This window comes from Nyctibius grandis, chromosome 4 (assembly GCF_013368605.1).
Source record: "Nyctibius grandis isolate bNycGra1 chromosome 4, bNycGra1.pri, whole genome shotgun sequence".
Lineage (NCBI taxonomy): Eukaryota > Metazoa > Chordata > Aves > Nyctibiiformes > Nyctibiidae > Nyctibius > Nyctibius grandis.
Window position 1 is genome coordinate 73739485 of NC_090661.1, and position 27280 is coordinate 73766764.

Genomic DNA, 27280 nt, shown 5'->3' on the forward strand with positions numbered 1-27280 from the left:
GAGATTTATTTTATTTGCTTCTTTACACCCATCATAAGGTACTAAACTTACTTGGGCAAAGACTCCTTTTCCTCAAGTTTCAGCCCAAAGTAAAAATTTTACTGAAGGAAATGCATCAGAAGTAGTGAAAACACTAACTCTACCTTTTAGTTTAATGCCAGGAAGTATATCACTGTGAAATTTAGTCCAAATGGAGAACAGTGTGAGGAAGCATGTGAAAACAGAAACGGTAATAATTACTGTGAAAATTAATTTTTAAAGAGAACAGTAGTCAGTTTTGATAGAAACTGTTTTCTGGGAATCGGTAGAGGCTGTGTTGAACTTCCTTGCACAGTTACGTGACCCCTGCCAATCAATGTCAACACCTTATTAATATTTTACTGCAAAAATATGAGATGATTCAAATTTCTGCTGTCTTGCTATGTGTTGCTAAGCAACTTTGCTGCTTGACTGAGAACTAGTTTTCACAGCAACCTTTCCTTCAAACCAAAAGTCTGTGTCCACTTGAAACACTTTCCCTTTTGCCAGTGAAGAACCCAGCAAGTTATGTTCCACCCGTCTTTATATTTTCCTCTCTATTTCCCAGTGTCTCAAATTCTACACTTTACTTACCGTAATCACTGTCATAAAATACTATGAATTTCTGCCACCGTAGCTCAGTGACCAGTTTCAGCATAACATCATTGAGGCGGACTGGCGGTCGGGCAGCCAGCGTGTACTCCTCCTCCTCCAGGCTGGGGTTCAGGTGGCAGGCTGTGCGTGGGGAGCCTCCCGTGTTGCGCTGCACAAAAAGGTGTGGGATGTGCATGGCATCTGTCAGGGACTGCAGGGCGTTGGCCGAGGCACAACCAGTGGACGTCACTAAGGCTAAGATCCCCAGGGTCATCAGGTCACAGGCTGGAGAATACAAGAAATAAAGCAGGGTTAGAACAAGCTCAGCAAATCCTTTGACCAACCTAGATGCTAAGAAGGGAACAAGACAGGCTTTGCCCTTGCCATTAACACAGAGCTGAAATGACTTCTATGACAATATCAGCTGAAGCCTTTCAGAGATACGTCCTGTACCTTTACAGTAGGAGAGAGTATCTGCAATCTGTACTGATAAGACAAAGCTGAGGACAGATAACATTATTACTGTCTTTTCTTCAGACAGGAGGCGATGCGGATGGAGATTATGGCCCTTGTTTCAGGTCATTCCTGGTGGAAGCAGGAATTGAACTCCCGTCTTTTAAAACCCACTTCACTGCTTTCACCTCTTAATCTTTGTTGTGCACACTGGACGAACTTTGGACAATAAAGACCAATTTCAGTTTCAAGGATTTGTCTTATACAACAGTGTTTTGAAGGATTTTTAAACTGATGAAAAAACATTCACTGTGTATCTGAGAGCAATGAGGAAACAACAAAGGCACTTGTTAGAACAAAGGTAACTCACGAATGACTAAACAATTATGAACAACACTGTAGCTGTCTTTTAAAAGACCTGGAAAAGCACATACCATTTAAAAACACAGCATACACATTTGAAACCACCTGCTTTTGAGAACGAAGCACTAGATGAGTTTGAAACGCAGGCCATGCAGGTTGGGCAGCCCTGGGCAGAGCCCTGGGGCAGCCTTGCTCTGCTGCTCAGGACACACAGCAGCCTCTCGCACGGCTCGCTCTTCCCAGGACTGCTCCAGGTAAGACAACCTGATAGTGAGCTGAAGTTGGGGAATGTTTCCAGCCCAGGACCCCAGCTACAACTCAGCAACTATTTAGTCAGTGGTGGTGGTACAACTGTGTAAGACTAAGGCAGCCATCGGTGCCCGTTTTTACTAACACTCTTGAATAAGTGGCAGCAAAGTTGGCCCCTGGGAGCTCAGCACAGCAATTGCCCATAGGTGAGTGCTGCACCAGCCCTGAGGGTCCACCAGGGGCACTTACTAGTCCTCTCCTCTTTTTTCAGTAGCTGTTTCAGTCCCCAAGCAACCACCTGCACAAACACAGCCTGCCCAAAGGAAATCAGCCACTCTGCTTCCCCGGGGCAGAGGCCCACCATGATAAAGCCAGGCAGGAGGTGACCATAAATGCTCCACAGTCCAGCTGCAGTCTGTGTAAGCTTGCTAACAGCAGATAAATGAAAGAGCCTCTGGGGTGTAATTCAGAGCCCCTCCAGGACACGCAGAGTAGCCGAGCAGAAAATTCAGCTTCCAGCTGGAGGGTGGAGGCTGCCTGCACTGGTGCTTCCCCCCTACAAGGTGACCGCCTCGGCCCACAGAAGAGCAGGCTGCCCACACATGACGTGCTGCGGGACTGCTGGGGCATGTGTCGGGTCTGGCAACACAGGAGAGACATGCTGCCACCCTGTTCCTGACGCGCTGCCTCTGTTCTTTGGTGGAAATGGACTGAGCAGAAAGGTAGAAAAATTAACATAATGTATTAAAAGGATTTATTTTTCCTGTTCTAAACATTAAGTATATCTCCACTTTCAGAGGCCAAAAAGTCAAAAGGTACTGAACAGGTTATGAATAATTAATAGGAATTAACAGTTAATTACCAAGTAATATTAATTACATAAAGCCACAGTAATTAAATACATAAAACTATTTCTAATGCAACCACTGACCTGTTTCACCAAATATCTTCTTAGACCAGACAGAAAATAAATATATTTCACTTTGATATGGGATAACAGAAAGAAAATGTTTGATCTTCTCTAAGAAGAAGAAAAAGAGAAATGAAAAAGAGAAAGATTAAGTGCTTTTAAAATTGTTTCCTTGATGGTCTTTACAATAAACATATGTCAGCTGCATTATCTAAATTTACTCTGTGTTGATTATAGTTACATGAAATTGTTCTTTGTTTTTCCTGAGAGTTGACCTGATTCAACAGCAGGGAGGCATTACATTTGCCAAATGGGAGACCCAGGTTCGGGAACAGATTTGATTTCCCAGGCTTCTTGCCAGAGAAAACTGAACATGTCATACAGGTAATTTATTTAGTCACAGCAGGGGAGGGAACAGAGAAGTGGGAACAGAGGGAGAGAACAGCACAGCTGAGCTATAAACCCTTGCTGACACCACCAACCAGCGAGCTTTGCTGTCTCCAAGGGTGAGAGAAGCAAGCCACACGGGGCTGTAGAAGGAACAATTTACTTGCAAAGCAGACAGAAGGAGAGAAAAAACAAAGCCCTTTCTGATGGGAGGCTGCATTCAGACAGTCACTTATTTGTGGAATATAGAGCTGATCATCAGTTGCATAAGAAGAGATAACTTCATTCAGCAGTTGACACTAATCAAAAGCTGCTCAATTCTGAGCAGCAAAAAGACTGGAGACATAACAGACCACAGCAAATGGGCCCCCTTATCTCCCAGCACAGCCCAGCAAACACCGCTGAAATACCTCAGCAAAGATTGTTTTGGTTGAGGCATTTTCCCAGTGTTTTGTAGTTTGTGTCAATGGGTTAAAATGAAGAATTAGTCAATACGCTTCTACATGCTAATATTTTGTCAGTTGATTATGTTCTGCCTGAAAACATATGCTACACAGTAATGTTACCTTCTCTTGACTTTCTGTTTTGAGATAGTACAGTAGGCAATAAAAAACTAGAATGACTAAGGAAAAAAGGTTTCATATTTTCTGAATTGCTTTCTTTAGTCAAATTACAGAATGTGAAACAGAACATGTCATAGTTCTATTAGAAGACTTTCACTATATAAAAATACAATGGATTCCAAGAAGTTCAACCTCTCCACACTTACTACACTGAAGGGTGAGAACAAGCTTTTAGCACATAAAGAAGTATTATTTTCTACATGAGTAACACAACAGGGAACAATTACATAACAGACTCCAATTCATTTAAAAACTCATTAACTCTTAAGGCATCTTCACATTCCTTAGCAAGAGAATGTTCAAGGATTATACAATCCCAGAAAACTCTGGTGACAATTTTTTTTAGGATTTCCCCCCACATGTCTCTACTTTCTTGCATACAAAAAATTTGACATGAGAAAAGAGGCGTAATTTTGTTTTACTTCATACTAGCTATGGATTTTCAGCAACAATGAAGCATCCCTGACTATGTGACTGAGTAGATCACTAATTCTGTACACCAATTGCAGCTTCATAAGCACTCAAAAGAACCTGCAATTTTTGCACATGAATTTCATAGCCCCCATCCTGATTTCTTTAAAGCTCAAATACAGAGATTTGAAGTGCCTTGTTTCTTGTCAACCTACTAACAGAATGGAAAGGGGAATCAAAACACCTTGAGATCTTTAGTGATCTTTAATTACTATAGTTGTAGTTATAACAATTTCATATTGTTATAACTAAGATGCTTTCATGTTTATCCTGTAGATATGTTCACATAGATAAGTTTCAAGAAATAATGCTTTTAAAGTAGTTTTTCCACAGATAAAAAGACACAATGTTCTACCAATCCTGCCTTCAGATTTCATTGCTATATGAACAGCAATAGTTATTAGTTTACTGTACTGAATGCCTTCATCGCCATCACGCTTCATTTTAAGAAAATACCAACATCCTACAAGCCATATAGAGTAAGAAATTTGCATGTTAACATGATGAAAACATGAACATCACCATACCTAAAAGAATAAATCTGCATTCTTCTATTTGAGCAGATTAAACTATGTCATGGTAGTTGTTCATCAATATTGGCCCTCCATCAACAGACCACCTCTCAAGCTTATACTTGGATTTCACTGATGTTTCCAAAATTATTGATTAATCCAGTTTTTAGTTGTTTCAGTAAAGTATCTCCCCTAACCTATTCTTTTGAAGCTTGTTTTCAGAAACTCCCCTTTCCACATCTGCTTGACATTTTATATCTTGAACTGTTATTTCCATTACCAAGTTTCACAAGACACTGTCTGCTCTCTTGTCCATCTATTGCCTTGGCTTTTTCCATTTAGCTTCTCCGTGTCATCTCTGTCATGATGTTGGCAGAAGTAACACAGGTTAATATATTTTTGGCATCTTCTAACATCCATTTGTCTAACTTGACTCTTACATCACAGTAATACATACTAAACTTTTCTCTCGTTCTGTGAGCCATGCCTCTAACTCCAGTCATATCCCATTAAGACCACACTTAAGCCTGGAAGAACAGCTATTATTTTTCAGACTGCACCTTATCCATATGACCTTTTAATGAGTTGGACTCCTCATGGCACATGAGATGACGCAAAAATTCTGCTTTGTTACAATCATGTTTAAGGTCTTGCTCTTCTACCATTGCCTTGTGTATCACCATCCTACTTCTAAAATCAGGTGCAGATGGCAAAGTCCTGATTTGGCACCATCTTCATAGGGATATTTGCATTAAGAGCTTCAGCTCAGATCTCTCTGTAATTAAATCCCTCTCTCTCCAAACCGCAGGGAATCAATATACTCCAAGAGAAACTGTTATCTTGCTCCTGGCAATGTGACAATATGACCATCTTTCAGTCTCCCTTTCAGTGGTTTCCTATTATTCAGAAAAGGGTAGAACTTGTTCTTTTGTTTCCACAGTTATCAATAGACCAGCTGCCACTGTAATTTCAGATCTAACAATATATCCACCTACTGGCATTCACACTGCCCCTTCAAACTTCAATGCCTTTCTGTCTCTCACTTCTGTGTATCACTATAGCTCGTCCTACCCACTTGGGACACAATCTGATCATATTTGATAAATCCTGATTTTTTTTTTATTTTTACTTGAAATTTTTTCTTCTTTTTCAGTTTGACTAACCCTTAGGAGCTCTTTATTGCACTGCAAATGGAGAATCATTTTAATCACAAATAACTTGCATTTTAAAAAATGTCACTGTTTGAAAATCAAGAGGTTGCTGCCTTTTTGCTCGGAAAGATTTCCAAATGAAGGAAGAGAACTTCAGATCTGGCAAGAGAATAAAAAAACAACCACTCTGCATAAACCTGATATTTCTGGTGTAGTAGTCTGCAATGAAATGATTAACCAAGTTGGCACTCAAGTGTTTGTAATTAGGTTTCAGAGCTACCATCCTGGTGAGACGAGGGACTTCATGCTTGCATTGGTACTACTGTCTCAGTCAATCTGGCAGAAAACTAAATTTTTTACATTTTTTATCTTTGAAAACCAGTAGGGAAAAAAAATCATTTTATCTTAAAAACATCAAATTCCAGAGAACATAGCAAATTCGGGCGGGGGGGGCAGATTCTATTTCAGGAGCCTAAGTTGTAATATTTCCATGAGATTATCACGGCCTGTAATTTATTCTGCTAAAAGTGCATAGTTAGCAAATCCAGCAACCAGCCTAGCAAGCAGATGCAGAATATCATGTGCTATACATAAATAAACATACAAGGAACTAGCTATTGTATTATTCATGTGTACAAAATTTAATCAGCAATTTGGTTCATTAGCCAACTCATATATGAACAGATACACATAACAAAAGTATTGGGTGAAACACCAGAATAGCGAAGAGTTAGGAGATAAGAGTCTATCCGTTCAGAAAGCTGATAAGCTGTATCTAAACAAGATGTAAGGTCTGTGGGAAACATCCATAGAGGCATTCTTAAATTAAATGAAAAAATGTCCTTCTGGGAGGTTTGTCTGGAGCACTGAGATGAGATAGAAAGGATGACTATAACAAGGAAAAAGACTGCAGCCCACCAAGCAGTATTTCAAAAATCAAGAGGATGATGATGATAGAATTCCTTCAGCTAAAACCAAAATAACTCAAACCAGAGAGGTGAGCATTTTCATGCATATCTAAACAAAACCGAAATGTTTCTGCTGTAGTATACGAGAAACTTCTATGAAGTCAGGGCACAAAGCTACAGCTAATTCAGTCACACAGAAAAATGGCAGAAGACTATAAGCTATCTACATTTTAATTGTCTTTAGGCCTCAAAAGGCCTTTAAAATTTAAATGCTTTTGTGCAAAACCAGTCCATCAGGCAGACAAAATTATACAATAATCTTATCAATATCACTGAAAATGCTTCTATTAAAATTTTTGATCTATAGAAAAGATTCACTCCTACTATTGCTGAATTAAGGACAACATCAAAATCAGTCGTCTAAGCACTCACTCAACCTGATGCTTCACTAAATGGGGTTTCCTGGAGAACATATTTTTCCTTACTTTACATTTTAGGATGTTTGCTTATTCTTCAGCTTCTTTCATTAACTGAGAAAGGCAATTCATAATGAATTTGTATCATTGGCACCTAATGTTATGCTATGTAGTTGTCCTTCCTCTGGATACTCAGCAATAAATATATTTCCCTTCGTTGCATTTCTGTAGGCTTTCACTTACCTTTATGTTCTGTACTTACACTATTTTTTCTTCAAATAACTAAGCATTTATTTTTATTATGAAAACCCTATACAAAGCTATAGTTACTTGCCACAGAGTACCTGTTAACACAGGGAAAATAAAAACGTAGACAGCAAAAATATTTATGTAGCACTTTTATTGCTGTATCACCTTATATGTAAGTGAAGATGAATATGTCTTACTCCATTACGCAGACCTTCAATCAAAACAAAATGCATCTTAAAACAAGAAAGCAAATTTGCAACTAGTCCACTGTGGTTTGATGCAAAAAATCAAACCAACAAAACCCATAACTACCCCAGTTTAGACGTGTATGGGTTTTGGATATAATGTTTGAGAACAATAACTATTTCCTCCCTTTCATTTTAACAGCTCTTCTTCTGTATCTGGAATCAGGATACAGGCATTCTTAGATCCCACAGTCCTTGCTGTGATTATATGGAAGCCACAGGGAAGTCTGACATAGCCTCACCATGGCTCTTGATAGAAATTTTGTTCCACCACTTGCTAGTATTCAGACCCCAAATGTGATGCCAAGCCTTCCACCAGAGATGAGAATTTCAAATCATGAAAGTATTTCCCCATGTATAATAATACATTGTGAGAAGGGACTTGAAGAGCTTCTGTGACTAGCCCAGCATTCAAAACACAAACACAACAACTGATGAATACTGCAGACTCTCTTGCAATAAATAAAAATAAATAAAATAAATAACCAGTCTGAGGACCAAAGAGGACAGAACATGCCTGGAGTTTGTCAGATAGCTAACATTCTTGCTGGACTCCATGGAAGCACTACATAAACTTAAAACAAAGGAATCATGTACCCAACACAAAGACAAAGCAAACTCTAATGTTTGCCTCCTCAAACCTCTGTTTTATACAGTCTCACATCAAACAAACCTCACTTTATATGTCCTTTTCCTGAAGCCACAAAACCCACATTGAGAAGAATTCACAATAAATCAGTGCAGGGCTCTCTCCAGTTCCAAGAAGCCAAGCGCAACTTTTCCCATCAGCTCACAAGCTCAGGAAGAGCTTCAAAATCTGACGCACTCAGCATACTGCCAGAGCATCTCTGGACAAGATGCTGATACTTTCCCTTGTGTAAATATGTATGGTGTAAGGACCTTAACAAGTGACTGGCAACAGCAATAAAACCTGGGGCCACGGTCCCTAAAATCACAGACTTGCAGCACCAAAGCTAAAAAATGCATAAGGCAACCTGTAGCAAGATCATTAGCATCTGCACATGGACGAGACATGATCAGCAAGGCACAGACCACCACTAACTCCATGAAAATTAGAGAAGTTCATTGCTGTCCTGTGGCAGGCTCGAATTTTTCTTTTTAGTGCAACTACAGAGGAAACATAATATTTGCCAGCAGTGGAACTGTCATTGTGAGCCTTCCATGGGGTTTTTTTGCTACTTACTCTCCTAATAATTACAAACCAAAACCATTGCACTAGATAATATATTAAAAAACTGAGTAATTACCATTTAGCCTGTTTCTGAATTCTTTCTCCCTCCTTCATTATTTCTTTTTTTTTTTTTCTTAGAAAACACAAGATAAGGGAATCTTGGGTGTTTTTTCTTAGCAACTGAATCTTAGCAACTGACATAAGACTGGCAAGTCAGTTGATAAACACTTTCTTTTTTGCTTTTAGAAAAAGTTCTCATAAATTGTAGGAGTAAAGCCCTATAGCTGGACACTCCAGTCTCCAACTTAGGTAAAATTCTCAGCAGGCCAGCTCAAAGCACTGCGTGATCCAAAAATTAGATACGCATCATCGCTTACATTTTTCTAAGATAATGATAATTATTTCAGTAGACCATCAGTTATGAGGAAAAGATTCCAGAAAACCAGTGCACACATTCAAGAAAACCAATACGTACACGTATTAGCGTGTATATTTGAGTGTACGTGTAATCAGTATATCAGAATATCCCTGACAAAGCAGCATCTAAAAACACCTCAAAAGCTAAGGAAAGCATAAGATTTTGAAATGCTTACCAAAAAAACTTTCAGAAAAAGTGTTAAAGATCCTTCCCCTATTCTTGTTTTTTATTGTTTTTCCAGCATTCAGCAGCCTAAGCTGAACAAGGAGGAGGAATAGGAGAAGGAAAAAAAAAGGAATGGGTTTTCATATGTATTTTTCCTAGATTTTTTCCTCCAGAAACATGCTAACCATTACTTGCAGAACAAAGGCACACTGGTGATATCGCCTTCCATGTGCTGCTTTGCCCGCGCTGCCTGTTTACCTCTTCTAGGATCAGGAGCTGGTTCCATCTCCTTTGTGGCACTGCTCAGTGCGCTAACAGGGCATCTCGTTACTGCTTGTTGACACTGGCTGCAGTATTTAGATTTTCAACTTGCTTTCAACTATATGCTTTGCTATGTGATGTCTTGTGGGCCACTTCTCAGCGTGTATAAGCTGTCAGAGCTCTCCTGACATTACCAGAACTGTCCTTTACCTCTAAATAATAGTCTCTGCGCCTTGTTTCTCCCACTATCCCCTTGGCTCAGCATTTTCAGTAAACTGTCATTGTTGGCTTGCACACACACAGACAGACAGATCACCTAGTTTTGGTATGAAGGCTGCAAAACGCTTTCATTTTATAGGACCTATAGTGAACACACAAAATTGCATAAATTCTTTCACTCGAATGCATATTGACTGCAACAATTGGAGGTTTAAAGCAATTTCCCTGGAAAAGCAAACCAAAAAGACATTTCAGTGCATGACAGCATTCTTTGTGTCAGTATCAACCCCCTAAACCACTAGCTGCCATCCGTGAAAAGTTAACCAGGAGCAGAAAGAGGAGCAATCTAGACCACTCTTCTGTTTGCATTTATGCAGATAAAAAAATTATTTCAAAATAGTAAGCCATATACCATAGAGAAGGAAAACAGTTGTCAAAACTAGAGTTATGGCTTTCATTTAATTTGTGGGAATGTATTAATAGCTTTCTTCAGTCTTTAATAGTCTAAAATAAAACATGGAAGTCCTCTCACTACAAGCACACAAGTAAAACTGCTCTACTGGCAAAGCAGTTTAGTTTCCACACAACTGAGTGATGCCATCAAGTGGTCAGCAAATGCACCAGTTGTTTTCCAAGTAAGGTTTTTGGGTTAATCTTCATTGAATGCACTACATCTTTGCATGGAAAAGCTACCACCATGAAATCACTCCAAGGCATACTCCACTGATAAAAGTGTATTAATTGAGAGCGCTAGTGACAGATAAGGGATGGCCTTGTTTTTACAAAAGACAGATCTGAATCTGCTCTCTAGCTCCTCCAAAGAAGGTAAGAATCTCTTTGAGTAAAAACAGCTTTATAGCTCAGTTTTGCTATTGGCTTTGCAGTTGGGTGGATTTGGAAGACTGAATCAGGAAAGACTGCATAGAGTATGTATTAAAAAAAAAGATTTAAAAATCCTTTAGACAATAATTTAACAATGTGAGTAGTTAAAGATGTGAAACATCCTGGAATTTAAACATTTTCTAGTTTTTCTGAATTAATAATAATAATTAAAAAAACCTTAAAGCAGCTAAATAGTACCCTGACAGTACAGAAGTTCTCTAGAATAACTCTACTTCTCTTTTCTCTACAAAATGTAATTCCATTAGCAATTTTTTTTCCCAGAATCATAGCTTGGCACGATGTTTAAAAACGTGAATAAGCATTTCTGGTAATTTTGAATAGGGCATGGTTTTATAGAGCTACACATTAATCACAATGACATCAACTCTATTTTAAGGCACTAGGTAGAACTGAACCAGCTTTGACTTTTTTTTCTTTTCTCCCTTCAACACTATTTCTGGGGCAGAATTAACTGCAAACCATCTCAATTATTCAAGGGACATAAACAACTGCTTTTTTGAATAGTGCATATTTGATTTCCATTCTTCACAACTTCTTCCATAATTATGTTTTCTTTTGCCCTTCAGCACAGAATAAACTGCACTGTCTCACCCTCTGCTTCTTCTACCTGCCTTTCATTACAAATCATAACGATATAAAAGTATCTTTCACACTTTCGTTAGCATTCTGCAGGGATGCTTGACTTTGCCGCCTCCTTTGAGGCTATTTTCCATGTACACGCTGAGTATTATTTTAATGTCAGCGTGGTTCAGGCTCAGTTCCGGCACGCGCAAAAGGAAAATGCTCTCCTGTCATTTACAAAAGGCAGTCAAACGCAGCGAATCTAGACATGCTGATAAAACCTCCCAGTTCTTCGGCACCAAGGAACTCTTTGGGATTCTGAGCAGTATTGACAAGCAAAGAACATGTTAGCCCTGCTTGCCTGTCTAATTAGCAGCAGTGATATATGCACACAAAAACTGTCAACAGAAACTAGGGGTCTCCCCCCCTTAAATTGTTCTCCTTTGTATCATGCCTCATGCTGAAAGCAGGAGGGATGAACATGAGTCTAAGCACCACGACATTGCTTCTGAACGAACTACAAAAGATTTCTCTATTCTGTTGTTTCCCCAGCACATGAGGAACACGTGCCACTCACTGCACACTCCTACTAACCTAGACATTTTAAGCAAACCAAAACACTGGCACGTGATCTCTTTTCCATAACCAGCCTGCCATTGTGCCTCAGTAAAATGCCTCAGCTACTTGAAACCAGCAAATTCAAACAACTGCAAACATCACTCCAAAGCAGCATTTCACATCCTGTGACCTAAACTTTAAGCAGAAGACTTAGAAGGGAGCCTCTGGGGTATAATACTATCAGGGCTGCTACATTATAAGAAACTAAATAAACATTACAAGACTCAAGGTAAATTCACAAAGGTTACCATTGCCTCGTGCGTGGACAGCAAGTTCCATACTCCAACGACCAGCTCAAGAAATTCAGTCCTATAACTTACCCTTATCACCCTATGATTTCCCCCCCTCCAATAGCTGTAACTTCTGCCAGCAAAGTGGACAGCAATATCACGGAAGCCAGATGAGACACTAGAAATCAATTCACGTAGCTGGAGAAGCACGCCCATGGTGAAGGAGCCAACTTATCCAAACAACATTCGTTTATTTATGCCAACTGCTGAAAGACTTGTAGTGTTTATGAATCTAGCTGTGACTCAGTATGTATTTGTAGCATATATTTATGGACAAGTTTTAGGGGTTGATCTATTGAAAGATCTCTGCAATGTATCCCATACTTACAATTGCATTCAAGGATTATGCAAATATCCCAAGCCTAGCAACACTCTAAAGCTGCTATTTCATTTTCTAAAATCAACTTTAAATGGAACACTTTCTTCTTTCCTCACGCATAAAATACATAATGAATGCCAAAATTATTTTTGCTCAGTACTAAGAAAAATATCCTGTCCTCACTCAGCACCAGTATTCCTTACATAAAAATCACTTTGCTTACAGATCTCAAATCACCATGACCATCCAGTACTACAAAATGGGTAGCATTCAAATACTGTAAATCTGCAGTCTCCAGTTTGCCTTTTACACTGGCCCAAGAGTAACTTCAAACACCACACATGACTTTTTAAACACCTAATAACGCTACTCTAAATTATTGAAATATTACTCTGAATTTCTCTCTTCTCTTCAGCTCTGCATGAGTCAGATAAGGGAAAAACACCAAAACCCACAAATTTTCAAGAGTTCTCAACTGAATACATGAAATTAGCCAGTTGTTCAAACATGTTTAACACCTTATAGTTCCCAGTGTGAACCCCAGGACAGATTTTCAAAAAGTCTCAACATTTACACACCTCTTACCCAGAGGCTGCTTTAAGGCGAGGCCGCTTCTTTTGATGCTTAAATGAGAACTGACCAAACTCTTGAAAGTTGCTCCCATTCTGGACATTTTTTTTTTAATTTTTTTTTTTTTGTAACCATCTCAGCCGCCATCTCTGTGGATAAACTGATACCACACTGTAGATAACCAGGCTTTCCTCATACCAGCACAGATGCAGAATATTTCTTTAATCTCATATTATTCAAAATTAGTTTAAAATTGGCCTAATTACATCCTGCACCTAAAGTTTCTCTACACATGAAAGTCACTCTAGGGAAGACACCAACTTGAAAATTAACAAGGTATCCTGGAGTGGTGGACAGGTTTGATACAGGCGAGTGCCTTTTCAGCTACATCCACTGTGAAAGTGGAAAATTCAAAGAAAACTCACACTGAAAGGCAAATCGAGAGTGGTGGTCAAGCCTCTCTCTTTGCTGGGTAAGTTTTCTTTTCATGTTCCTATTAAAGAGCAACAGAGAGTTTCTGAAGGTCTCACTCCCTCTCCTTCTATTGCATATATCTCCCCAGGACACAAAGGCTGCACACTGGTATGCCCTTGCTACTCTTCCACGGGGCCACCCATGATAGTGCCAGGGAGACCTGAAGCACATCAAGCATGACTACCTGGCTCAGAGCGCAGCCCCCAAGAGCAGGAGGACACCAGTGTTTTGCTCCTCAAACCTGCTGGTAAAGAGAAACGGCTCACAGAGGGGTAGACAGAGCCTGTGGTTTTAATACCTTGTTGCACAGGTCGTGTCAACAACGGAGCTTTTACAACCACTGAACCCTCTTTCAAGACCAAGGACTTCTGTAAAGAGACAGGACATATCTAATCAGTGGTGGCAAAGATGCTTTTACACCACTGATTAGATATGTCCTGTCTCTTTACAGAAGTCCTGGCCAAATACATGAAAAGAGCTTTAAACTAGGAGCAACAAGGAAGGGAAACGACAGCCAACAATCAAGTGAGGAAGTAGGGAATGGGTGCAGTCACAGGGCTACAATCCCACAGAGATTCTGTGGGATCTCTCAGGACTGGAGCGCTGCAGTGACTGCATTTTTTTTTTTTTTTTAAATACAAGAGTTTTACTTCTCCATTGTTCAGCTAGTGACTGGGTTCTAGGAGCTCACAGAATTGCTGTTTTTTAAAGTACCTAAATCATAGCTGTGAAGGAATCTGTTAATGTAGTTCAAGTTTCAGTGAGCTATTGAGAGCAAATTTTGCTGTTTTTATATAAGCCTCAAAATTACCTGCTAAAGTGACCCAGAAATGGGAAACAGGTATATTAAATCCATACAGAAAAAATAATCAGAGTCATACAGTACCTCATTGAACAAAAATAAGCATGTATTAATATTTTATTCCACTAGTCTCCTATTCTGGCTTAAATGGTGTCCATCACTGATTAGCCCATCTGACCTTCACTTCAAGCTTTCTGTCCTTTATATTTCTTCCTTCTTCACCTTCATTACAACTACACAGAGTACTTCTTATAACCAGGTTTCTTTGGACAAAATATTGTGCTAACAATTAAAATGTTTTATTAATAACAAGACAATTGATGCCACTACTAAATTATTCTAAAGCATCATATTTTCAAAGACCTGTAATTAATTCCAGTGCTTGCACATTTTATTGAATAATTTGAGACAGATATCAAGACATACATATGAAACTAATCATTAAATTAGATTATAAAAAAAGACTACAGATTGCACAATGGAAGAGAGATCTAAAAAACAAATATTTCATCAGTAAGCAAGCCTAAGCTGACAAATCCAGAAGGAACCTCATATAAAGGATCTGCTATTGAAATACCTCACCATGCACTGAAAAATAGTTTCACTTAAAGGCTCTGCTCTTAAGTATTATACAATTCCTTCAACTTCATCTGATTTCAGTAACTACGTAACAGAAAATTGTCAAAGTGGATAACAAAGGATGACTTGAGCCCCACGAGATTAACTGGAACAGGTTGCCCAGAGAAGCTGTGGATGCCCCCTCCCTGGCAGTGTTTAAGGCCAGGTTGCACGAGGCTTTGAGCAACCTGGTCTAGTGGAAGGTGTCCCTGCCTGTGGCATGGGGGTTGAAACTAGATGATCTTTAAGGTCCCTTCCAACCCAAACCATTCTATGATTATCTATGCATAAATATGTTACTACACTTTTGATTAGGTGCTACTCAGGCTATGTTACTAACAAAGCTTAACTGGCTGTTATGTCTGTTCATAAAATCTCATTACATAAAATCTCCAGGTAACTTCCTTAGTCACAGACTAAAACTGAAATAATTTTGTCCCTGTTCTCCTACCACAGGACTTGAATGACTCCTATGTAAAACCAAGGGAGGTACTAGTGTGCTGTGGTCAGAAGAACCAACCCTAAGGAACAAACAGTTACTAAAGCCATTATCACACATGACAGGACAAGTAATGCTCGGTAAGGAATTCCAATACCGCATCTTCCTGAATCTGTTTCTACAGGGTGTTATAACACCAGTAGCCATTGCTACAGATGGAAGAAAAATGCTTAAAGTGACAAGACAGATCTCATACCAAAGAAGCCAGCACCAAATTCCAACTCCCTACCCAGGCACGCAGAGGGACTAGTTTAAGAATAAGAAAAGATGCACCTCAAATACAGAGGCAGAAAGAGTAGGTCAGAGAAGGATCCTGCTTTCCAATATCAACACTCTTTTTACCAGTTACAAAAGAATAAGTGACTTATTCGAAAAGTGAACTTCTAATCAGAAGTACCACCACAAATGAAGATTTTTGTTTATTCATAGGTCTTCAGCTTCTCACTAAAGGCTTTTACTATGTCTCTGAGTGTGCATTAGTTATTGGGTCATAGAAATTTTCTGAGAATATGTATTACAGTCACATGCTCAAGTCGTAAGCCAAGTAAAAAAATTCAGAAGCCAAATGTTAGAAAGCCACAGCAGCTACAGCCTTCTTGTGATTCCCACACTGTCCCAAGCATTAGGGAATTTTACTGTGAGAGAAGCACTCAAATTCTAGGACCACTAAAAATCCAGTTACAGCAAGGCACCATAGACAACAAAATGCCAGCTTTAGAGCCTACACATACTGACAATAACTATGTTACATTTCCCACAGGGCTAATTTTTTTTTCATTTATCTTGGTACGATTGTTATACTCTGATTTTTTTCTTTTATTGTACATCAACTTCATAAAATCTGTCCCATACAGAACATATGCTATACACATCAGCTAAACTGTCACATTCTTTACATCTTTTATTCTTTCCTCATAATCACTGAGTTGTTTTCATAAAGTAACTTGACTATATGGGGGTGGGGGGAATCAATACCCAGGCCTGATTGTCCTTTCTCCCTCTAGAATCTCACTTGTCTGATTTCTAATAACTTGCACAATTGGCACTGTGGGCTTTTAAAGTTTCCCAAACCTCTCCAGAAGTGAGGCATTGCCTTCTGGGGTTAGCTCTCCAGACACATCATGAAGGTGCAGTTTCTGAGAGCTCAGACATTGTAGCCTGGTTCTGCAGACTCAGTGGTTACTATTAACTCTCCAGTCTTCCCAATTTACTTAAAATAACCCTTTCCCAAAGATCCAATTTCATGAACACTACACTAGGCTGTAATTTTTCATTCAAGGATCTCTGACAGTCGAAATACATACTGTAGTTTTTGAAGTACTTGCTGAAACAAGAAATAGTGTATAAACACTAACACGCTGTTTCCAGTCTCCTCAACACATCAGGCTCATCTGGATGACTCTTGCAGATTTATGTGATGTCTTCAGACTGAAGGCTTCTCCGTCCCCCTTTCTTTCCTGGACCATAGAGCCTCTTCCCACATGTAATCTTTTCTCTCTCCTTCCAAGGTGAAAGACCTTGCTTTTATAATATTTTATGATGTTTTTATAATTTTATAATATAGTCAACTTTATGAAGAACACTTTGGTCATCAGCTGACTGAAGTCCCCACTAAGAACTTAGCTTCCTGCATTACAGTTTGGTCTTTATAAACTGATTTTTTCCTAAACAGTAATGAATCCTTGCTTCAAGGGCCTTCCACAATCACAGGTAGTTTGTGGATCTTTCCATTGCTACTTTTATACTATCACTATCTGTCAAAAATAAGAGACAAAAAGGAAGGGAAAATGTTGATTTTTAAAGCGAACTTTCAGCTGCTCTATATCTTTGTGGAGAGTTCATGATCTTGGAAAGAAATCTTGCATTGTAAATAAGCCAATTCTGAAAGAAGTTTCAAAATAAAATTATTCACACATCACAAATATTTTTCATATGAACTTAGTAGCACAGCAGATGCATTTTCCCCATGAGGTAAATCATTCATCACTACAGAGCTCCAGCACCTTCAGGAAAGAGTTATGCTTTGTTTTTCCCCTTTCTTTTTTTCCTATCAGGCATTTTAAGGCTTTATATTGGTTAATGCAGCCAGAAAACTCTTTTTCTCTCTCGTACCAGAAATGGCAGTTTCAGACTCTTGTCACAAATCTGAATCACCGAGATAGGCTTGCCATTAGCAGCCTGTCTAAATGCCTGCCTTTTATTTTTGTCCCTTTCAACCTTTGTCACAGCTCACTTATCTTCTCTCAATTACATTTTAAAGCTAGGATCAGGACAAGTGAATTTTTAGCTAGGTCTACCTAGTGCCTTGGCTTAGAAAGTTCCTAAGATCTTGATAGACAGGTTCTTCAGCAATGAAAATGCACAGTTGTGCTAAAACACGCTCTAGAAAGTACATACGTACTCACCCCCCCATATTCCCTAAAGTGAGTTCTATAGAGATCTTGAGCATTTCCTACAGTATTTATTATACATATAGTACTATGAACCACTTTTGTGTTTTGGACCTGATTCATCTACGTAAGCAACTTCTTTGAAATCAAATGGTACTTATTCCCTTACCACACAGAAACTATTTTGAGGAACAAGGATAACTACCTCCTAGATAAGACATGTCAGCTGATTTCTCAGGAAGGGTTTGTCAGAGATTCTCTCCATCTTTACATGATAAAAATATTCTGATACAGTCCAAATCTACATCTTTAGACTGTCTGGCAAACAATGACCTTGCACATTTATTACTCTGAAATTCCACAGAGATCAGTCTTATTTTATATATATGTTTATACTGACAAGTATTTCTCAGTTCTACAAGAGAAAAGTGATTTTTTTTCCACTGATAACAGGGTTCTTTAGCTGTACAGCCCAAGGTATAACACATTATCCTCGGCCACAGTACCCATGGAGGGCGTTAATAAAGCCCCAGTCTGAAGCAATCTTAAAGTTGGGGGAAAATTTAGCTCCTTCTTGTACACTTTACACATTACATCTAGGTGTAACAGAGGTGTATACAGATGGTTCCTTCCTCATAGCCCCCTCCTAGTGCAGGGTGGCTGCCACATACCCAACACAACCTGGACACTCTAGAGACCAAGGCCAACATCTCCTGTAAGGACACATTGCTTTCTCTGTTCCTTGGCCTGGTGGCGACAACAAAGCATGGCAAGATGTTACAAGTCAGCCGCATGACGGGATCCTGCTAGCAGAAGAGAGATCGTCGAGTGCATTTAAACCTACCTCATGACAGGGAATCTGGACAATTAGGCAAAATCATTTTTCCTCCCTTCCATTCTATCACGGTTTAAAGCTGAGACGGCTATTAAACCTGTGGCAGATGCTCTCTGCTAACCCTCCCCCCCCACGCCCCCCTCTCCCTGCCCGCCCCCCACGAAGGGAAAGGGAAAGGGAAAAGGGAGAGAGACTTATGGGTTGGAAAGTTAAAACAGTTTTAATAAACTATAATAATGAAAAAGAGTATAATAATAATAATAGAAATAATCAAATATATACAAATATATACAAATACATACACAAAACCAAGATCGAGCTCCCCTGAAGTCGGCCACGTCACCACCAGCACTGCAGGGCAGGCTCCGGGAAGGCCCAGGCTGGGCCTAGCGACGGTCGAGAGCTGGATTCAGGAATGCACGGATCGGGATCGGGGGCAGCAGGAAATGGACAGAGTCCTCTTCGGACACCAGCCATAGCAGAAAGAGAGTGAGACCCTCGTGATCCCCCCGCTTTATACCGAGAATGACGTGTATGGGATGGAATACCCTCGTTGGTCAATTTTGGGTCACCTGCCCTGTCCGCTCCTCCCTGCAGGTGCAACCCCCCTTCGGCTCTTCACTCATAAGCAGTGAGGAATTTAGCAGTGACCTTGGTTTCTCTAAGAATAAGTACAGCAAGAGCCTTTCTGCATAACATCCCTACCGGTGCCTCAGCGATAACTACAAACTTTGAGCATTATCAGCCTGGAAGCAGACGCTGTCTGCAAAACATGCAGTTGGTTTCAGAAAGTGCAGTTACTTAGAAGAGACTTAGCTGAAAGTAAAAATCCCTGAAAAGAAAATTGGTCTGTTTTAGGCCAAACCAGGACACATTCCAAGTCCCTTCCAGTCTAAGAGACATTTCTGCGCAATGTAATGAAATGCAATATTATCTTTTCTCAAGATTTTCCCAACCTCCTTGAACTTCTGTGCATGCATGCATTGTGGTGCACTTGTTTAAGCGGGGAAAAAAGGGAGTTCAAAGTTGGAGGAGTGCCTATCTTTTTTTCCAGGCTAACTATACACTTGAGTAACTGCATTGACCACAACTTCTAAAGGTAACTCTTAGGAGTTAAGCTTCTTTGAACATCAAAACTGGATGAAAAGGTTTTTGCAAGCAATGACCAAATATATCAGCTAAACTATCAGAAAGACTGCAAAACAGAAAGACTGTACAAATTAAAAGGATATGTAGACTCCTAATACAGAGTTCTTCATTAGCTCCCTCTTGAGAATGACAACTAGATCATACTTTGGGCAAAATATTTTTCAACATCTGTTGGTCATTTATTTATGCTCAGGTTGGCAGCAGAGTTGCTAACTTGGGCTCTCAAAAAAAAGAAATCTTATGTTCAGCAAGTCCACAGATTTCAAACTGACCAACCAGGTCACTTGTGATACAGAAAATCACATGTAACTTGTAGTATATCCATCTTTTCCCTGAAAAGATGCACTTTGAATAAAGAAGACTCATTGATGTAATATTAGAATAATACTTCAGATACATGAACAACTGATGAGCTATTCATACAGGTAACACTTAATTTATACACTCATTTTAGAACATACAGACATGCATAATGAAAAGAAAGGCAGTGTTTTCTACCAATGCTCTCAGCTAGCCTCGTCTCTGTTTTGCATTAATTAGAAGACAACTCTCATGTTGAGTGAATATACACGTTTTAACATTCGGGACAAGATGCTCAGAGTCTAACCAGCTAGACTGCATCAAGCCCCAGGAGCGAACACAGACTTCTAGTGACAACATGCACCTGGGGTGCATGTAGAGCCCCATATGAGATAAACAGGTAAATGGTCTCTTTCTGCCCCACAACATGCTAACGCACTGGAAAGCAAATATGATTCCAAGAGAATAAGTATTTTGAAGTGACAAGTGTCTTGCCCACTGACCTTTGCTGAAGTCATTTAAATATAAAGCTCTACAAAGCAAAAGACCAAGTACAAGAACTTTCATATGAAGAACATATGAAACCTTTTCTAAAAAAAGTTTTAAAATTTTTATCTTAAATCTAACCTTTAAATTTCAATACAGGTAACACCTCTTTTTTTCTTTATTTTCAACCTAAATACTTGCAAAAAGCAAACATAAATGCATAATTTTGTTTTGATTCTGGAACTGAAAATCAGCAGGACTCAGCTTAAGTATACCACACCAGCTGGAACTTGCACTCTCAGCTGATAGCATTATGCTATAGATGAAATCTCTTTAGTAGCTGTACATCCCAGCAGTCCACTCCCATGGATCGTCACTGAGCAGCACAAAAAAAAAAAAAAATGAGTAACAGTGGTTCAGTGGCTCATGCTCTATCTGAAGCCCTCAAGGAAGAGAGTTTGTGCGAACGTGATGTTGATTTGCAGTGATGCCTGTATATGGATACATCCACAACGCACTTCACATCTTTCCAGAGCAAATCAGTATTGCTCAATGCCTCTCTTGCACTCACCTACAAGCTTTCTCATTTGTATGTTGTATTTGGGACAACACCAACTCACAAGTTACAATGGCATATAGCATTTGTTGATGCAGTAAGAGGCAAATTCCTTGCAGGCCAATTTTTAACATGCCTATAGAGTAGACTAAACCCTGCTGTAAATCCCAGAACAGGTGTACTTCTTACAGAGCACTTCATACTCCTTGTGAGAAGATGTTTGGGTTGACTGTCACTCTGTGGTGCCATGGACAGATGTGCAGGTGCTTGACGTATCAGCCAGGGACCATCACAGGCTCTGACAATACTTGCCAAGTTGCTGGGTGAGTTCACCTATCACCACCAGGCTTTCCCATTCCTCCCTCCCCACTTCATGACTCAGGCAGGACCCTGATTGAGCCCTCTGGTTACTGACCCACACTTGACACCATCCATGAGCATCCAGGAGACCCTGTGGGTCTCAGCCGCAGTTAAATAACCAGTCCCCACACCTGCACTTCATACAGCCCATGTGCTACTTCAGCCCACAAGACAGTCACTTTTCTCAAGGATCTGCAAGCTAAAAAATTTTGGCAACTAATTGGCCTCTATAAACTTAGTTTGGGGTGAGCATCAGCTGGCAACCACTTGCTTCTATTCTTCACTATGAAGAGTCTGAAATCACAAGGGCAAGTTATACAAAGCCTCCAGCATAAAGTATTGCCTGGCTCCCTTCTACACTTTGGGTACTTGCCAGGTAAAATGGTGACTGAACCAGTCAAACACAATTCCCAGTCTCCGTCGCTCAGAAACCTTATCCAAAAATGACAGGCTTTTTACTTCACCAAGAACGCCAATGTTTGTTTACAGTGCAGTAAGTGCCCCGACAAGCACAGCGCTTGAAGCCACTTACACAAACCAGGACAGACTAAACTTTTGTTACCTACAGGGTCACTTGGATTTAGCTGGGAAACTTTATTTCTGATCTCTGTAGACAGACAGAAAGAAGGGAGTCACATGGACAATTTCTACAAAGAAATGAATGATAGCAATGTCTAATTTCCTTTGTGTAGTAATTTATGCTTATTTCTTTCCTTTTTGTTCTCCTGGAGTACTTGCATGAACCACACAATGGCATTCTGTTTGAGTGGTTAATATAGCATGAAGAGAAATCCATACTTGCCATGATATTTCAGGCCCTGCACAGCAGAATCACATGTATATTATTTCTGGGTACCAAAAGCAAAACAACGCAGAAGCTATAAAAAGCAAATGACCAGAAATCTGAATTCCTATAAACTATTTTCAATGTAAATAACTGTCCGTGTATTACTTGCACAGCCCAGGATCTGTTCTTTTCTATTACAAAATATGATACAATATGTTTTTGCAGTCATCTGTCACAATTTTACTGAAAGATAGGTTAAGGATGAAGTTTCTTTTGAGACAAAACTTTCGGGGACTTTTTGCGGACTTTTGCTATCCTTTAATTGTTCCTCTGTCAGGGTTCAGCTTTGCACTCCTTGTGTAAGCAACACCTTCATTAAAGGTAAATACAACACTGAATCTATCATATTAGATAGCTAGGTTTGTCTAGGCCAGCGTCTTTTCCATATCTGTCACCAATACGACATGAGTCTCAATAAAGCTTGCAAAATCTTTTGCAGATGCATAAGAAACCAAACTCCCATATGAGAATATTCTTCAGCATATTGTCATATTCATTGGCTTTTGTGCTGAAGCATGAGGATTTAAATTCTTTATTTCTTAATCCTATCAAATATAGTTGTGCATTTTCTAGTTATCTGTATAGAGTTTAACCCTTAAAAAAAATCCTACTAAGATCCTAAGCATTCAATATGTTAACTTTGTGAGTTCAGAAAATTCTTCCTGTTTTTAAGCCTTGACTCTGCCTCCTATGGAGTTAAAAATAACAAAATCCCACTTGCTTTCTCTTTTCATCACCATTTTCCTTTCCTTCAGTTATGAATCCTTTTTTTTTTTGCATAACAGCTCCAAGATTCTGCTCTTTTCCACATCTTTAATCAGCTTTCGCTTCCCTCTAAATACGTAAGCCTGTGTCGCATGTATCTCCACAAAACACAGCCACCAGAAAGGAAAGAGGGAAAACATGACATTCCTAACATGCTTACACTGACCTCTCTCCAGTGAGATCTGGGCCCTTTTCTTCCATAAACTGCAATACAGCAGTGAAAGTCATTATTTTTCCATGAGCACAACTTTGCCAGCCTCCGCACTGAGTTTCAGCCACCATTATGCTACCCATTCACCTACTCTTGTTAGGAGTCACTAAAGTCACTGCCTCCTCTAGTCTGAGTGAGTGTCACCCATACATCATTGCTCTTCCCAATTCCAGATTAGAAGTGAGAATATTAAACACTATTTATAGTATAGAATTCGTGAGGATCTCAGCATTAGGTTTTTCCTATGCTGATCATTCGTGTTTCAAATACTTTCATAGACAGCTCCCTAATTATGACGGCTTCTCACCTCCATTCTCCCTTTCTCCAGAACTGCTTAGATCCGCAACTGGCTTCTTCTGAGAGAATTTGCCAGAGCACGACTTTTCCATATGGTAATCCATTGACCTATAATAGCATTGCCTGAACATTCTGAAAAAAAATCTGTACCTTAGAGCCAATGTTTCTCCCTTTGGTGAAGTTGAAGTTGTTTTACAACCATGAGTTTAACTGGGTATTCCTTTGGGAAATTGTGTTGAGGCTTCAGCAAAAGCCACAAGTTCTCTAAGTAAGATCTGAAAGGCACTGTAGCAGTCCTATTTTAGTGAAATTGCACTTGCGGTGTTGGAGCAAAACGCCTCATTCCGGTTCCTTGAAAAGATGGCAAACAAAACCACAAGAATAGTGAACTGACTATAAAACTACTTCTACTTCTTTTTAAACATTTAGTAGTGCCAAATCATGCCATCTCTGGAAAGACAGGAAAAGCAGAACCAATATAAACCTATAAAAGGACTTCACATTATGTCTACACTGTGCAGCTACAGCTGCATCAGCTTCTGGTATGGGAGCTACGTCATTTTGAAGTCACTTGGGGTTTTCTGTGCTACAGTGCACTGAGCAGTGCGGGCAAACTCGTAAGTGGTACATATCTCACAAATGCAAAGCAGGGCAGGAGACTTGACACTCTGGTTAAGTCTCACGTTTCTGACGCAGAGTCAGTGCAGTAGTTATACCTCCGTCAACAAATCTTGCAAAATATGACAGAATTCAAGATTCAACAGAGACACAGAATCCACCCTAGAAGCCTACATAATTTCCTGAGAAAATGATATCACAAAAAAGGAATGATTCAGTATTGAATTAGATTTAGTTTGCTATTACCTTTGCTCTGGAACTCATGGGCTGAAGGCAGGGGCTAAAAATGCCTTAGAAATATTTCACAATTCCGTACAAAACTTCACAAGGTTTTCACCCCATTCTTCAGCTGAGATGGAAGGGGATGTTATTCCCCCCTGTACAAATCTCTCTTTCTGCATGTCACACATAGAATTTACCACTTAAAACTGGAAACAAGGGTTCCTTCTCGTGGCTGAGATGCAAGAAATTACCGCAAACTGCTTATTGTCAGCATTGGAATCCTTATGACTCACTTCTTTTACCCTCATAAGACAGTTTAAATGGAAACACAATTTCAGGACATACAGATAACCCTTTTAACATGGTGAATGATTTATTATACCATTATGAACTTTCACAGTGCTGCTACTGGTTTTAGAGGAAGTTTTATCTTATATTTTCTTTGGATCATGACTGTACCGAATTTTCTGTTCAGAGTATTTGTTGTAGTTCAGTAAAGTGTGTGGAGATATATTCATGTCACATACCTTAGTATTTTACCCCAATACATTACTAAAGAACACTAATGACAAACTGCACTTTTAAGAATGCACATTGAGGAGATTAAAAACAAAAGAAAAAAGTTGTTTTTCTGAACCGAAGAGCAGAATCACAGTCAGAGTTTTCATTTTACTGCCTCAATAACCATCAAATAAAATCACTGAGCTCACATACACCATTGGATAAAACAACAAGCAAATAATGGAAATAGAGCCTTGCTGCAGCATCAAGAGTTCCTGCCTTTGAAGAGGAGCACCTCAGAGTTTGCACTGCTGATTTTGCTCTGTTTGATCTAACAATTACACCTTGCAAAAAAGTATTCACTTATCCCTGACAAAACACTTTTCTGTTTGCATTATCTTTGCTGGACTATCAGAATGCCCTCTCCATTTCAGAAGTTCTGAGAACACAGACTAGAAATTCAGACCTAACTTATCTTACAGCAGCTGAGATAGACCTGCTAGTCAGAGCTGGAATAAGAGACATAGGACTGGAATAAAGCCAGGACTTTATATTAAAATAGTTTTATATATATTTGTGTGTGCATATATGTACATTTTAAAGTCAACTGACTTGCATAATGCTCTTCTGTGACCTTTAGTAGTTCATTGGCTATTTGTGGGCTGTGCACTCAGCTGCAATCCAGCTATGAACATCCAGGAGAGACAGTGTCACTGTCAACAATTACAGACAAAGAAACTAAACTAACTCCAAAAAGCCCTACTGCTCCCTTTGTGACACACAAGAAATATCAGGTAGTCCTTTAATGCATGCATAGCAAGTAGCCAAGGGGACAAGAGGCTTTGCAGTCTTTTCTTGGGAGAGACCTATGGTTTAAGACAAATATAGAAAATACATTAGATGTTATATCCTTCAGTAAACTACAGCTTCTATTACCACTTCGTTTCTTATGAGTATGCCTAAATAACTATTGCTGACTGCTTCAGCTTCTTGCAGTCACTAGAAATCCCTTCTTCAAAACTTGAGAACACTAAATCTGAAATTCAAATGCTCCCGAAATCACTGAGAAAATTATGGTGTTTGAGTTAAAGAGGAGTCATCACACTTCAAATCTTCTTTTATGTTTTTTCTTCTACACAGGTAAATGATGGTCTGAAAGCTTTTTTTAAAGAAAGGAAAACAAAAAAAGCCATCCTTCCCCACCCTTGCTGTCTGCCTTCCTCCCTCAGCTTCCCGTAACTGAGATATTTGGTCACAGTTCAAACCCTGGCTTCACTAAAATGGACTAGTCTCAGATTTAAACAGAACAGCAAAAGCAAAAAGGGCTAATGAATGTACCCACTTTATTGCTTAACAATTTGGACCACTTCAGATAATGTTAGACACTTGAGTGTAAAGCACTTTCTTCTTATTATAGAAGAACCTGAATGAAATTACAGGTTCTAGAAATTTATGCAATGATTCAGAAAAACATTGTCCTGGTTTGGCCTAAACCAGGCCGATTTTCCTTTCAGTGATTTTTACTTTCAGCTAAGTCTCCTCTAAATAACTGCACTTTCTGAAACTAACTGCATGTTTTTGCAGACAGTGTCTGCTTCCAGGACTGATAACGCTCGAAGTTTGTAGTTATCGCTGAGGCACCGGTAGGGATGTTATGCAGAAAGGCTCTTGCTGTACTTATTCTTAGAGAAACCAAGGTCACTGCTGAATTCCTCACTGCTTACAAGTGAAAAGCCGAAGGGGGGTCGCAGCTGCAGGGGGGAGCAGACAGGGCAGGTGACCCAAAATTGACCAACGAGGGTATTCCATCCCATACACGTCATTCTCGGTATAAAGCGGGGGGATCACGAGGGTCTCGCTCTTGCTCGCCTCTTGCTCCTTTCTGCTATGGCCGGTGTCCAAGGAGGACTCCGACTGTTTTCCTGCTGCCCCCGATCCCGATCTGTGCATTCCTGAATACAGCTCTCGACCGTCGCTAGGCCCAGCCTGGGCCTTCCCGGAGCCTGCCCTGCAGTGCCGGTGGTGACGTTGCCGACATCGGGGGAGCTCGATCTTGGTTTTGTATATATATTTGTATATATTTGATTATTCCAATATTATTATTATACTCTTTTTCATTATTATAGGTTTATTAAAACTGTTTTAACTTTCCAACCCGTAAGTCTCTCTCCCTTTTCCCTTTCCCTTTCCCTTCGGGTGGGGGGGGAGGGTTAACAGAGAGCATCTGCTGCAGGTTTAATCGCCAGCCCAGCTTTAAACCGTGACAAACATTTACAATAACACTT

At 39.6% G+C, this 27280-nt stretch overlaps 1 protein-coding gene across 4 annotated transcripts in view; it reads right to left on the minus strand.

Moving 5' to 3' along the window:
- GRID1 (glutamate ionotropic receptor delta type subunit 1) overlaps positions 1-27280 on the minus strand; it is a 609362-nt gene that overhangs the window by 322694 nt on the left and 259388 nt on the right. For all 4 annotated transcript variants that reach the window (XM_068398113.1, XM_068398110.1, XM_068398112.1 and 1 more), the window contains one exon: positions 613-897. In XM_068398113.1, the coding sequence (XP_068254214.1) occupies positions 613-897 (285 nt within the window). The remainder of the gene's footprint in view (positions 1-612; positions 898-27280) is intronic.